Raw genomic sequence first — 15,810 nt, forward strand, 5'->3', positions numbered from 1 at the left:
GATGGATCTGTCAGTGGCTCTGCCATATTACCTCAGGTCAAATAATTATTCTCAACCGAAAAGAAAAAAAAGAGACTCTGGAAACATAGTGTTACCTCACAGCTCCATTAAGGAGCTCGGTTTTCTTGATGGTGTGTTTATACTAACTGATCTCTCCATTTTTTGCAGAACAATGGTTCCTTGATTTGGTGCCAGAATCACAAGCAATGCTCCAAGGTAAATACATGTTTTTTGTCCCTTTAATGCTCATTGATTGTTTTGTCTTTAAATAAAAAAAAGTGAGAGAAATGCACCATTAATAGATGATGTGGAAAAATGTTCTCTCTTTGTGTGATTCACTCTTCTGTTGTTACTCCCAGGGCTTTATAAGTACCATAATAACTCCTTCACTGTTGAGGGCTCCATTTAAGCATTGCTTTTCAGTGATAGTGCTTATTCAAGACTTGACAAGTCGAGAATAGAAGTAAGAACTCTTGTTCGTTTAACTCCTTGTTTCTCTGGGAGGGGCAGCAAAGCTGTTCAGATCCTTAGATGATTTAGGGGTTGAAGGAGGCTCATTATTTATTGTAGTTCTTCCATTAAAAACCCAAAGAGCAAATAAACTTATGACTAATTGATTCTATTAGACAGAAATCTCATTAAGCTGTATCAACGAAAGATGTATTACATCAAATGGCGTAGTAATTCACCCTCAGTTCTTCTCATACAATGATGAGACTACTCTGTAATATATGTATAAATATTTATCTCTCTATCTATTTCTCCATATATCTAGCTATATATCTATCTTGAATCGATTTCTTGTATTTACATAAAAAAACACTAGAGTTGAGTAAGAAGATTTGTGCTGCTCTAGTCTACCATCTAGTCTGGTCTTCCATGGCAGCCTAACCACAGCATTGTTCACTTTTGCACTTCTTGTGCTAACTAGGCCCCTCAGCATCATGACTTGCCTCATGCCACTATATCATGATCTTGTGAGGGTCTGATTTATCACAAGAGGTGACCCAGAAAGCCAGGCCTAGGATGCCGGTTGCATAAGTGAAGACTGCTACAGAGAAGTGGACTGGACTTTTTTTGCTCAACTCTATAAAACATACATTAAAAGACAAAGATATATCTGATATGGGCTATAATAGAATTTAATTTATCAATGTATAGATAGTACCCAGGTCAGAGTGTTGGGGCATAATCTATGTGCCTAACCATTACATTCCTCTTAGGTAATGTTTCCACATGCAAGAACACAGCATTTTTTTCCACATGTTTTTTACAGGTGTCTGCACCAAAATACGGAATAAGAACCTTCTCTGTTTTTTGCATTTTTGTTACTAATGTTTTATGTGTTGTCCCCTTTTGCTTATTTGTTTTTGGTGCAGAATTGACACAGCGTATTTTAATATGAATTTTAGTGCGATTCCATTTTTACATGCCTTTTTCAGACTTCTCCTAGAAGTCATGAGGGGCAAAAAAAAAAAAAAGAAGTGCGCCATTCCACAGCTTCTTTAAACACACAGTGGGCATGAGTTTTTATGGAATCACATACACTTTACTTGCACTGTTAAATGCAATGGATTTTCAGCACAAACAAACTATCACAACTTTATTTGTCAGGTATCCCGGGGTCATGGGCTCCTTCCCTGTCCCTAATGCTAGGGGTGCCCTAGCTGTCCCTGTTCCCCGGATTACTTCTGAAGGTGAAGACGCCGGGGTTACATACCTTGTCTGAGCTCCTCAATCCGCCCTGAGTCTGTCCCCTCCCCCCAGGGAAGAGGGGAGTAGTAGTGTATGGCAGTAAGCTAACCAGACTAACAAGGTAATACAAACAGGGCTAAAGGAAAATACATATCATAAAAATATATGCAAACAAACAACAGAGGTTAACACCGGGAAGTGGAGGATGGGGAACAAATCAAAAATAGGAGAAGAATAGGATTAACACGCAACCTAAACCACACAACAGTCTAAGCTGAAATCCACCAAACACCTTCCCAAATAACCACTCTCCACCACACTCCTAGATCCATGCAGCATAAGCTAACTCTGGCAATGATAGCTTACCAAAGCCCAGTATATTTAGGAGCGGGGAGTTGCTAACACTGGACAGCTGAGAGCCTAAATGAAGGTAAGCTTCCAGGAGCTCACAACTGAGCAGATTAACCCCTGCACTGCTTAAAAAAAACTGCAGTGTTTAATATAAAGGCAAAAGTCTTCTGATGAGTGCAGGAGTGGGAAGAATCAGACGCTGCTGTCTTCTGGCTCCTCTCTGTCGTGGTGAACCCATGACACAAACAAAATATTAACACAACTTTAATGCTACATCTGAACATGGCCTTTAAAGCTCTGTATTTTCAAATATTGTGCAACATGGTTTTTGTGGTGTTAAATGTTGATGTTAAAATTTTTTACTATATATCTTGTTGCTTGATATAATTTCAAAAGTCACTGTTTTCTTGAAGTGGATGTCCTAAAATTACAACTTAAAGGAGCTTTAAGGAGCTTTATTTTTCATATCTCCCTTTGGTAGCAATGATGTGTGTATGTGTAATGAGTGCAGTAACATACTCCCCAGTCACCCTTTTCTTCCCCGGTCAAGTCTGCTCTGGCGTCACGTGACTGCATTTGTGACTTGCTAAATCACACTGTATCCACTGTGTGGAGTGGAGGTTGCTTTTTACATTTTCTTAATGCTGAAGGGGACTGGAGCTCTGCTGAAAAGAGCAGAAGATGGTGACCGGTGAGTTTATTAATAGATTAATTATGCATACACACATCATTGCTACCAAAGGAAGAAATGAAAAAAAAAAGATCACTGGAGTGGTCCTCTTTTAAGATCATGCCACAGAATAGATCAGAGATCACCCACAAATTCTGCTGCCCCTTCAAACACCTGATTGAAGGGTGTGCCAATTGTCAGACCCCGACTGTTCTAATATTGATGACTTATCTTAAGAATAAGTCATTAAATTGAAAAAGCTGGACAACCCTTTAATGACATGTCAGAACATTGCAGTATATTCCTTTTAGGCCATGTTCACACGTTCAGTATTTTTTTAGTATTTGAAAGCCAAAACCAGGAGTCGGTGATAAATACAGAAGTGGTGACGTGTTTCTTTTATACTTTTCCTCTGATTGTTCCTCTCCTAATTTTGACTTACAAATACGAATGAAAAATATTGACCACATACTAAACGTGTGAATGTGGCCTTAAGGAAGAAATTGAAAAAAAAGTCGGCACTCGTATGGGTCAATAAATCACGTTTTAGTTACAGCTGACTTTTTATTCAATTTGTCTGGTTTTGATAGGAGCCTGCCCATGATCATTGGGCCTACATCAGAAACTGTTTCCTTTGTATGGGTTGCTTTCTTTTTTTTTGGTTAAATGAACTGGAATGTATTCCTATATTGGGACCTCAAGGATCAAACAAAATTGGGAAGAGTTTACTTCAAGGAAGTGGAAATTTCCAATATCGTTATCGTACATATTAAAATGTGTAAAAATCTCAGCATGTCCTTTTCTTGTACATTACCTAGGCCCCTTATCTACAATTTACAGAATTGCAGAATACATTACTAGTACTATTGCTCTGAGTGTGAATATACATCTGCTTCCATATAATAGGAGTCATTAAATCAACGAGATTGATGCAGAGAACATTTTGCGTTCTATTGCTTTTTCCCACTTGACTATTTAATACATCAGTAGATTGTATCTACAAACAGTTAAAGACTTGGCCACCATTTAAACATTTAGACTAATCTGATTAGAGATGTCCAAATTGCATAAGTGGTCTGCAGTTTATGGATCATCTTCTTCCTTTATGATCCTCTTGAGATTCCAGGTCTTTAGCATTTGACCGAGGATAATAACTTAGAGCACAAATAAGGTAGATGATTATTCCATGTTATTGGAGTTTTCTCTGCCATGGGAAGATTGATGTCAGTGTTGGCAGTGCTTTCCAGCTGGGCCAAATCCAGTTTAAATGATTAAAATAATAAAATAGTAGTCAAGTGTTCTGTCTGCATGAACAATGTCGCTTGCTGTTTTATTCGAAGATTTCCTTCTACGCGTATAAGTCAGGATTATTTATTATGTATGCCAATAGAGTAGGGACACTGCACATAACAAATGCTTTATCTTCTGCCTCTTCAGGAGTTATATTTCAAGAAATTTATCGGTGTAATCTGTGGACTCATGAAAACTTCACCAAAAATACTATTAAATAAAGTAAATTCTGTTTATTAGTTCAAAGGAGATTGCAGTTTTGACTAGAGATGAGCGTTGTTCTACTCGAACTGTTCGCCAATCTCAAATTCGAGCTGTTTTGGGCGGTGTTCGAGCCGTTCGGCGAACACGAACGATTTGAGAAAAATTCGGCTGTTCGAGGTTATGTTCGATAACTGTTCGTGCACCAAAATCATATCTGGATTTTTTCTCAGTAATGATGAAAATTAATGTTAATACGCAGTTTGAGTGTACAGCGGGGTGGGGGGAGGTGCAGGGGATGGATCTCTGCAGGAATAATGAAGATCTCCATTTTTTTTTCTCTTTCCCGCATTTGCAGTGGGGAGGTGCAATCTGTCAGCCTATCAGCAGCGCACACACGGAGCGAAGTGCTTTTTTTCACACAAGCAAGGGCATGTGTCATTGGCAGTGTATGTCACATGTCCTTGCCCTATAAGACCAAGCCATTTTCCCCGTCGCCACCATTTTCTCACTGCTGCAGCTGCGTGTTAGACGGCACCGCTGTTGCTGTGTGCGCTATACCTTGTTAATTTCAAGCCAATTTTCGCACAAATCTACAGATAGCTTGGGAGTAGGGAATAGTTGTGATTGCAGTCCTTTTAAGGACTAGGTTACAGCATTTCCTACGACTTTTATCAGGCAGGTCTGTGCTCTTAAATAGATAGATTGTGGGAGTAAAGACTAATTGTAATTGCACTCCTTTTCAGGACTAGGTTACATCAGTTCCTATCAGTTTTTGCCAGGCAGGTCTGTGCCAGTGCTGTGCAAGTTTTTCTCACAGCATTTGGCTGAATCTAGCAAAGCTAATCCTTTTTGGCCTATTGCAGAGTGTGTTAGTCAGTGGAGTAGCCTATCTGTGTTGCAAGATATACCACCTGTGTATAGAATACCAATTTTTTTACTGCACCTAGTGAAGTAAAATCTTTTGGGCATCATTCTATTAGTCCATCTATACTGACCTCCATCAGGTTGCAAATTGAATCTAATTTTTCTCTGCATCTAGCTCTGAAAAAATATTTGGGCTTCTAGCAGTGTGTGGGACTTGTTCTATTAGTCCATCTATACTGACCTCCATCAGGTTGCAAACTGAATATAATTTTTTTCTGCATCTAGCTCTGAAAAAATATTTGGCCTTCTAGCAGTGTGTGGGACTTTCTCTATTAGTCCATCTATACTGACCTCCATCAGGTTGCAAATTAAAAATAATTTTTATCTGCATCTAGATCTGAAAAAATATTTGGCCTTCTAGCAGTGTGTGGGACTTTCTCTATTAGTCCATCTATACTGACCTCCATCAGGTTGAAAATTAAAAATAATTTTTATCTGCATCTACCTCTGAAAAAATATTTGGGCTTCTAGCTGTGTGTGGGACTTGTTCTATTAGTCCATCTATACTGACCTCCATCAGGTTGCAAACTGAATATAATTTTTTTCTGCATCTAGCTCTGAAAAAATATTTGGCCTTCTAGTAGTGTGTGGGACTTTCTCTATTAGTCCATCTATACTGACCTCCATCAGGTTGCAAATTAAAAATAATTTTTATCTGCATCTACCTCTGAAAAAATATTTGGGCTTCTAGCTGTGTGTGGGACTTGTTCTATTAGTCCATCTATACTGACCTCCATCAGGTTGCAAACTGAATATAATTTTTTTCTGCATCTAGCTCTGAAAAAATATTTGGCCTTCTAGCAGTGTGTGGGACTTTCTCTGTTAGTCCATCTATACTGACCTCCATCAGGTTGCAAATTAAAAATAATTTTTTTTCTGCATCTACCTCTGAAAAAATATTGGGCTTCTAGCTGTGTGTGGGACTTGTTCTATTAATCCATCTATACAGACCTCCATCAGGTTGCAAACTGAATATAATTTTTTTCTGCATCTACCTCTGAAAAAATATTTGGGCTTCTAGCTGTGTGTGGGACTTGTTCTATTAGTCCATCTATACTGACCTCCAGGTTGCAAACTGAATATAATTTTTTTCTGCATCTACCTCTGAAAAAATATTTGGGCTTCTAGCTGTGTGTGGGACTTGTTCTATTAGTCCATCTATACTGACCTCCATCAGGTTGCAAACTGAATATAATTTTATTCTGCATCTAGCTCTGAAAAAATTATTGGCCTTCTAGCAGTGTGTGGGACTTGTTCTATTAGTCCACCTATACTGACCTCCATCAGGTTGCAAATTCAAAATAATTTTTTGTCTGCATCTAGCTCTGAAAAAATATTTGGCCTTCTAGCAGTGTGTGGGACTTTCTCTATTAGTCCATCTATACTGACCTCCATCAGGTTGCAAACTGAATATATTTTTTTTCTGCATCTACCTCTGAAAAAATATTTGGGCTTCTAGCTGTGTGTGGGACTTGTTCTATTAGTCCATCTATACTGACCTCCATCAGGTTGCAAATCGAATATAATTTTTTTCTCCATCTAACCCAGCCAATAGTTTTGGCCTAATACCACAGTTTGGCCACTCAGCTCTGCTCGGTTCCCATCCATTGTTTTTTTGTGCAAACAACTCCAGAGTTGTGAATTAGTTAACCACCAAAATGAGTGGAAAAAGGCCTGCTGCTGGTGGAAAGGGGAATAGGCGTGTTGGGAAGGGGAAAAAAGGTTGTGTCCGTGGGGTAGGTGTTAAAGCAACAGTAACATCTGCAGAAGAAAGACCATCTTCCAGCCAAACTAAAATGTCTACTTCTTTTAGCGGACAATGTGATAAGATCCCTTTCTTACGGCCACGCCAATCGCTACAAATTCCAGATGAGGCACAAAAACAGCAGGTGCTTCAACGGATATCAAGTGCTCCTTTAAGTGGGCTCTCCTCCACATCAACTTCAACATCACAAATACTCCAGTCCTCAAAGGTGTCACCCCAATCGCACTTGCTTCCTCACAGCTCCCAAATCTCCAGCTGCCCGTCTGAGTATGAGGTAGAACAGATGGTTGAGTCTGCAGAGCTGTTTACTCATACTGTAGCCTGGGAATCAGAGGTCGACTCCAGCGCTTCTGTGAATCCAGACGAGGAAATGATCTGCACTGATGCCCAGAATCTTTATGAGTCGGATCCAGGACCAGACGCAGAAGGTTCTGACCATAATGTAGATCCTCATTCCCAAACTGTAACTCCTGTTGGTGGAGACAATGAGGAAGACGATGATGAGACTCAAATACCTGATTGGAGCGACAACTTTAGTTTTTTGTCAGAGCAGGAACAGGTTGGCTCTGAGGACGACAGGTGTGATAACGCACAGGGTGATGATGATGAGGTTGGAGATCCCACTTACTGTCAACCCACAGTCAGCCAAGAGATGAGGTCAGCAGAGGAGGTGGAGGAAGATGCTAGTGACGACGAGGTCAGGTTGCGCCTTCCTGGACAGAGACGTAGTACTGGAAGCACGTCAACAACTGCATCCTCAAACACAACTCTGCCTCTCACCACAAGTCGTGGTGGCTCTTCAGGTCGCATGGGTGCTAAGCCTTGCATAGCCTGGGCATTTTTTCAGATCGATAAAGATGACCCAACTCGTGTTATCTGTAACATTTGTCAGCAAAAGCTAAGTAGAGGCCAAAAAATACATAGTTTGAGTACTTCATGCATGAACCGGCACATGGACATGAAGCATAAGTTGCAGTGGGAAGCTCAGTGTGCTACAATGCGGCCTAGCCGGCCGGGCCAACCACCGTCTGCCATATCTTGTGCATCCGCGGCCTCTTCATCCTCTGTGACTGGGGGGACAGCAGTCACACCTGTTTTGGGGCGCAGACCTGCCACCTCTTTACCCGCAACAGCCAGCGTGATTGGCAGGTCATCATTTTCTTTGAAGGTGGTAACACCAGCTGGTGTTGAGCGCTGTCCGACATCGATAGCACCACCTTTGGATCAAGGCAACCTAACATGTCCGCCTGCATCTTCCTCACAGACCGGCAGTTTGCCGGGGACACCCTTATCAACCCCGTCTAAGCACAATAGCCAGCCCTCGGTCCCTCAGATGTGGACAAGTAAAAGACCATTTCCTCCTAGCCATGAGAAAGCTAAGAGGTTGAATTTCACCATCTGCAAGCTCTTGGCTACAGAAATGCTGCCTTTCCGCCTGGTGGACACAGAGGATTTTCGAGACCTTATGTCCGTCGCAGTGCCCCAGTACCAGATGCCCAGTCGGCACTACTTCTCAAAGAAAGGTGTACCTGCGCTCCACCAGCATGTCGCACACAACATCACCGCTTCTTTGAGAAACTCTGTGTGTGACAGGGTGCATTTCACCACAGACACTTGGACGAGTAGGCATGGACAGGGGTGTTACATGTCGCTGACTGGGCACTGGGTAACTATGGTGACAGCAGGACAAGGGGCTGCTGTCCAAGTCTTGCCGTCCCCACGAGTTGTGCGTCAATCCTCTTTATGTCAAAGTTCCTCCACTGCTTCTGCCTCCTCAACCTCCTCTCGGTCTTCCACCTGCACCCAAAGCCTGTCTGGTCATGCCAAAAGCTTTCTAACTGCGCAGAAGGGATCCTGCACACCTCCTTACTATGCTGGCAGTAGGGCTCAACGTCATCAGGCGGTTTTTACTTTGAAATGTCTGGGAAATGTGAGTCACACAGCTGAGGAGTTGTGGTCAGCTCTGGAGAACCAATTTCATGAATGGTTGTCTCCACTGGACCTGAAACCAGGGAAGGCCGTGTGCGACAATGCTGCAAACCTGGGTGCGGCCCTTCGCCGGGGCAATGTCACACACGTGCCTTGTATGGCTCACGTGTTGAACCTGGTTGTCCAGCAATTTTTAGCCCACTATCCCAGACTAGATGGCCTTCTGCAGAGGGCACGGTTGCTGTGTGCTCACTTCCGCCGTTCGCATCCCGCAGCTCAGCGACTTACATCTCTACAGAAGTCGTTGGGCCTGCCACTTCACCGGCTAAAATGCGATGTGCCTACCCGGTGGAATTCAACTCTGCACATGTTGCAGCGACTGTGGCAGCACCGACAAGCCCTGGTGCAATACGTTCTGACGTATAGCCTGGGCCAACGAGATCCAGAGGTGGGGCAAATCACGCTGGAGGAGTGGTCTCAGATCAGGGACCTATGCACCCTTCTGCACAGTTTTGAAATGGCGACGAAGATGTTTAGTGCTGACGATGCCATTATCAGCATGACTATTCCGGTGATTTACATGCTGGAGCACATGTTAAACAGAATTCGGAGTCAGGTGGTGGCACAAGAGGAGGTGGAGGAAGTAGAGGAGGAGGAGTTGTATGTGGAAGGGCTAACATCTGCAAGGTCCAGACGGTCGGCAGCACCAAGGCGGCAGGCATGTGAGGGTGGGGGAGATGGTTTTACCAGGGCGCATGGTAGCAGCCAAACTAATGAGGAAGGTGCAGGAGCCCAGGAAGAAGTGGAGGATGAACTGATGGAAGACTCATCGGATGAGGGAGACCTTGATCACATTTCTGTTGTGCGAGGTTGGGGGGAGAGGACAGAGGAAGGAAGCATGATTGTTACCTCGCCACCAACGCAACAGGGACTTGGTGCTCCTGGATGCGCAACACACATGAGTGCCTTCTTGCTGCACTACCTGCAACATGACCCTCGAATTGTGAGAATTAGAAATAATCCTGACTACTGGGTTGCCACACTGTTAGATCCCCGGTACAAAAGTAAATTTGCCGAAATTATTCCTGCCATAGAAAGGGATGCACGCATGCAGGAGTATCAGCAGAGACTGTTGCAGAATCTTACATGTGCTTTTCCACAAAACACCAGTGGTGCACGTAGTGAATCTCACAGTTCCAACTTGCCAACCGTGGGACCGTCAAGTGTTCAGCACTCAAACCGTAACAGAACCACAGTATCTGCTGGTAACATCAATTTTGCGGAATCATTTCACCACTTTTTTAGCCCATCCTTTGCAAGGCCACAGGAGACAAGAAGTCTGACACATAGTCAACGCCTAGAGACGATGGTACAGGAGTATCTCCAAGTAAACATTGAAGCCATGACTGTGTCACTGGACCCTTGCTCTTTTTGGGCTTCCAATCTGGATAAATGGCCGGAGCTAGCCACTTACGCCTTGGAGATCTTGTCATGCCCCGCAGCCAGCGTTCTGTCTGAACGTGTGTTCAGCGCTGCTGGTGGTGTGCTGACAGATAAGCGCACGCGGCTCTCCACTGATAATGTAGACAGACTCACGTTCATAAAGATGAACAAATCATGGATCCGAAATGACTTTTCTACCCCTGTGTCATCCTGGGGAGAGTAAAAGCTTGATGATTGGTTAAAATCACCCTACCAACCGTTTTAAGCTTTCAAATTACTAATCATGTTTATCTGTATCTTGGCTGGAAAATAATTTGGGCTTTGTAGCAGTGTGCAGCACTGATTCTATTAGGCCATCTATAATAAGCTCCACCAGATTTAAAATTACTAATCATGTTTATCTGTATCTTGGCTGGAAAATAATTTGGGCTTTGTAGCAGTGTGCAGCACTGATCCTATTAGGCCATCTATACTAAGCTCCACCAGATTTTAAATTAATAATAATTTTTAGCTGCATCTAGCCCGGAAAATAATTTTGGGGCTCCGAGATGCACAAGACACATAAGTGCCTTCTTGCTGCACTACCTGCAACATGACCCTCATATTGTCAGAATTTGAAGTAATCATGACTACTGGGTTGCCACACTCTTAGATCCCCCAAACTTTTCGATCAACCTTTTCATTTTAATAAAGACCAAAAAAATGGTCATTTTTGAAATTATAAGCATTAGCAGGTTATTAGAAACTGAAATCAAACAGTTTTCAACTCAAAACTTTATTCTAGGTGATGTTACATTTTCACATAGGACCCCTTGTTCGAAAGGAGCTTCTGAACTCTCTCGTCCATTGAATTTGTCAGGTTTTGGATGGTTTCTGCTTCAATTGTTTTGCATGAGGACAGAATACCCTCCCAGAGGTGTTGCTTAGATGTGAACTGCCTTCCGCCATCATAGACACTCCTTTTGATGATGCTCCAGAGGTTCTGAATGGGGTAGAGGTCAGGGGAGCATGGGGGTCACACCATAAGTTTGTCCCCTTTTATGCCCATATCAGCCAGAGATGCAGATGTTTTATGTGTGGCATGAGATGGTGCATTATCATGCAAAAAAATGATCTTGCTGTGAAATACACGGTTCTTCTTCTTGAACCATGGCAGGAAGTGCTGTTTGAGAAAATCCACATACATTATGGAGTTCATCTTTAGCGCCTTCAGGGATCCTAAAGGGGCCGACAATCTCTCTCCCCATGATTCCAGCCCAAAACATTACTCCACCTCCTCCTTGTTGGCGCTGTAGCCGTGTTTGCATGGGGTGTCCATCAACCAGCCATCCTCCACTCCATCCATCTGGACCATCGAGCGCTGCACGGCACTCATCCGTGAACAAAACAGTTTTGAAATCAGTCTTCATGTAATGTTTAGCCCACTGGAGCCGTTTCTGCTTGTGTGAAGTGGATAGAGGAGGTCGACAGGATGGCGGTTGCACAGCTGCAAACCTCTGAAGGACCCTGCATCTTGTTGTTCGGGGGACGTTGGAGGCACCAGCAGCTTCAAAAACTTGTCTGCTGCTATGACAAGGCTTTTTTGCCGCTGCTCTTTTAACCTGACGTAATTGCCTGTAGGAAAGAGTCCTAAATTTGCCCTTATCAGCACGCACACGTGTGTACTGTGAATCAGCTACATACTTCTTGATTGCCAAGACACTTCATCCTGATCATCGCACAATGTTGATTGTAGTCATGCCTTGACCTAAACACTCCACAATTTGTTGCTTCTCAGCAGCCGACACATCCTTTTTCTTTCCCATTTTGGCAGAAAATGTAGGCTGCTTAATAATGTGAGACAGCCTTCTTAAGTAGTCTTGCCTTTCATTGGACACACCTGCCAAACTAATTAGCACAGGTGTCTGCAATTGCTTACAGTGATATAAAGAGCTCTGACACACATCACCATCAATGAGTTTAACTGACTAACAAACAAATTCTTCCCTTATCACTCCTAAACACTTTTTGCATAATAATTTGGAACACAGTGTACATGTGCTTTTCCACAAAACACCAGTGGTTCACGTAGTGAATCTTACAGTTCTAACTTGCCAACCATGGTCTGTATGGAGTTGTTCAATAAAGGGCCCAAAATTAAGATAACATAGATGGGAGAGGTCTCTATGAATAGGAATTCCTAAGTATTTGATACCCTGTGAGGGCCAGGCAAAGGGAAAGTTGGACTGGATGGAATCCTATATGGATTTGGGGAGGGAGACATCGAGGGCCTCAGACTTCGCTGCATTGATTTTAAAATTTGACCATGTAACAAAGTGATCTATTTCAGCCATAACAGCATGGATGGATATATGTGATTGAGTGATATATACTAGGACATCATCAGCAAATAGAGAGCACTTGTACTCGGTGCCTCCCACCTCAATCCACCTAATATTGGGGTTATGGCGAATTGATGAGAGCAGGTGCTCCGTCACTAGGATGTATAAGAGAGGGGACAGAGGACATCCCTGCCTTGTCCCATTGGTGATTGTGAAAGGTGATGAAAATGTTCTGATGCACCCCCTGGACCTTGGGACACCCGGAGCCGGACCCTTTTTGGTGGATGCTGGTGGTTGTAGTCTTCGTGGCGGCGACCCGGTTCCGTGGCTCAGGGTGGTCAAACCAGTGGCGGAACTATTTATGTGGTTTTGATGTTTAAATGTCCGACTACGCCACCCGTGGATTGCGGTCAGAGTGAACCGCCGCTGCAGGGCAGACCGCTGAGGCTGGTGTTGTGGGTGCAGCAGAGCGTAGCATAACTCCCCACGGGAGGAGTATAGCCTCAGGGCAGTGTATGCGGAGGATGGGGGTGATGGTGCAGGGCAGCAGCAGTAACGACACGGAGTCAGTGATGCAGTCCAGGGCCTTTTCTCACAGTTCTTATTATCCAGACCACGTCTGCAGGTAACGGCTGCCCACGTCGTACTGTGCTCACCAGGTGAGGGGCTCAGACAACTCCCAGATAACTTTGGAGCGCTTCACAGGACCCCCTTTGTGTGTCCTTTGTCTGGCCTTTCTTACCAACCCTTCTGTCCGGCTGCCTCGGGCCTCCTCTTGGTAATCTTGGCGCCAGTTTCCCTGACCCTATGTGGTGCCTTCCTAGCGGGTGTAGCGAGGGGCTGCGCCACATAAAATGTCAGAGCCTCCGGTTTCTAGCTGAGTGTCGTTTCCTGCCTCCACTAGTTTCGGGGACCGGTCTCCCCCTTTGGCCTGACTCGCCCGTCCACACCCCTGGGATCCCTTCATTCCTCGTTCCTGGAGCCTTCTCCGCTCCTCTTCCTTCCTTCTCCCTCTTCCAGGCCTGGGCCTCTGTTACTAGGCCCGCCTCCGGAGCAGAGCTCATGCAGAGCCCCTGCTCCCTGCCACTTCTGCTCAGACTTCTCTGCACTGAACTAAGATGGTGCCCACCTTTTATACTCCCTTCTCAATGCACCCAGGAACTGCTTCCTCCCTGCTCCTGCACTACAGGGTTCCCCTTCCTCAGTGTTCCCTCCCCCCACTCCAGCCAGGGACAGGGACTGTCGTGCCCATCTCAGAGGCATATTGGTCGCCCTGCCCCACGGCAATGTGGTGTAATGCATGCAGGTGTCGGGTCCTGATCCACACTCCATCCTTACCTGAGAGTGAGATATCACACCTCTGGGTGAGGTGCAATACCTCTGTAGCAACCGAGCCCTCAGGGTGCTACAGTTCCATTTATCTTCAGCCTAGGTGACATATTGTGATACAGGGCCGTGATTTTGGCTATAAAAGGGTCCCCTAGACCCCTACCCCAAGCTTTTTAAGAGAATCATATATGGCGTGCCAGGAGACTCTATGGAATGCTTTCTCAGCATCCAACGAGAGTATCTAATTACAAATTTTTAACTGCATCTAGCCCAGGAAATACTTTGTGCCTAGTAGCAGTGTCTGCTAGTCAGCGGATTATCCCGGCTGTTAAGCAAGCTACACCACCTGTAGTTTTGACACTTAATTTTTTCAAAGGAAATGCTTCGGGACCACGGGATACTCAGTGAAGAGCATCAGGAGGCACCCCAAGGCATAGGGGCTGGGACTGGCAGTAGGATGCCTTGAGGTGGACAGCCGAGCTCGATCCTTATAAAAGCTTTTTAACTGCAGCAGCTTTAGTGGATGCTACTGGAGCTGGAATTACGCGGCTGCTGGCATGAGACTTGCCCTCCAATAGATCCTTGTAAATGGATTTAAAGTGTATTCATTCAAATTAGAGAGACAATTTAAATTAAAAAGCTTAGAGCTGCCTCCACCACAGGGGGGCTCGCTCGACCCACCAGCGGACAGGCACCAGTATTGGGAGAGGGGGGCTGGCCGTCAGGGTTCACCGCGGCTCTGGCACAAACCCGGCGACACGGAGGTGGCACGGGCAGGAGCGGACTGAACGTGTCGGCTTCTCACTTTTTGGATTTTAGAAGGGCATGACATGCCTATATTTGTGTCTTCCCCTCCTTTTACTCCTCCACCTCTTTTCTTTTCGCATGACTATATGTACTTGTCACTTTTCCATGTGTTAGTTGTGTCTTCTGAGCAGTTTGTCAGCTTTTGGACACCTTTGAAGGTGTTTTCTATGTGTTTCTATGTGTTTTTGTTTGCCTGCCATTGGTTTTAACGGTGTTCGAAGGTGTTCGACGAACAGTTCGGCGAACACACGGGTGTTCGACGAACCGAACCGAACTCGAACACTACGGGGGTGGCTCAACACTAGTTTTGACCCTGCAAATTGATGACAGTTCTAGATAGGAAATGTGGACAGGTGTCAAAATATATCTTTCTGCAGGCTTTTACATGCTGAAGAGGTAAAAGGGGAAAAGCTCTCATACGGCAACATTGTATGAATCCAAGTTGGAAGGATGGATAGGGCTAAATAACCTCACCTATAGGGATTGTGTTCACCTGATGGTGTTGTGTAGAGGACACAACTTCTGAAGAGTTTGCGGATAAGTGAAGCTGCTGCCACTGTCCAGTTTGGATGAGCGCTCAATGCACCCAAGAGGTCAGGGAGATAAGAAGTCTTTGTGGTAGGACAGCTGTCTGCGTTGGTGCTCACATATGATCTCAGGAAGGTGATGCTGGAAGACTTTATTGAGATACAGTGCAGTACATCAACACGTTTCGAGGCTGAACTGATCCCTTTCTCCAGGATAATTCCAGTGTAAATATATACACTAGAATTATCATGATGAAGATGGTCAGTCCTGCCACGAAACACATTGATATCGTACATTGTATGTCAATAATGTCTTCAGCCATCACCTCGCTATTCCAGAGTTTGTATATGAGCAGCAGCCTAGTTGGCTGTCGAATCACAAATGATTCTCATCTTCTTTTCTGTAGGGTTTTAGCGTCATTAAAGAAGTACTCCCATCAAAGTTTGTTTCCTCTTAACATATTGCCATCATCATATTATATAGTACAATTGCTTATTTTGCCTTTCTACCCACCTAATTGTTTTCTTTTTTCTGCTCTATGTAGAAACAGAAAG

The 15,810-nt window shown here is 44.3% G+C and overlaps 1 protein-coding gene across 1 annotated transcript in view; it reads left to right on the forward strand.

The window, feature by feature from the left end:
- Positions 1-15,810, forward strand: part of ANOS1 (anosmin 1) — a 345,355-nt gene that overhangs the window by 74,998 nt on the left and 254,547 nt on the right. The window contains exon 2 of the mRNA XM_073667333.1: positions 169-216. Within this exon, the coding sequence (XP_073523434.1) occupies positions 169-216 (48 nt within the window). The remainder of the gene's footprint in view (positions 1-168; positions 217-15,810) is intronic.

This window comes from Phyllobates terribilis, unplaced genomic scaffold (assembly GCF_046119375.1).
Source record: "Phyllobates terribilis strain yellow unplaced genomic scaffold, ASM4611937v1 Scaffold_2__4_contigs__length_985480577, whole genome shotgun sequence".
Classification (NCBI taxonomy): Eukaryota; Metazoa; Chordata; class Amphibia; order Anura; family Dendrobatidae; genus Phyllobates; species Phyllobates terribilis.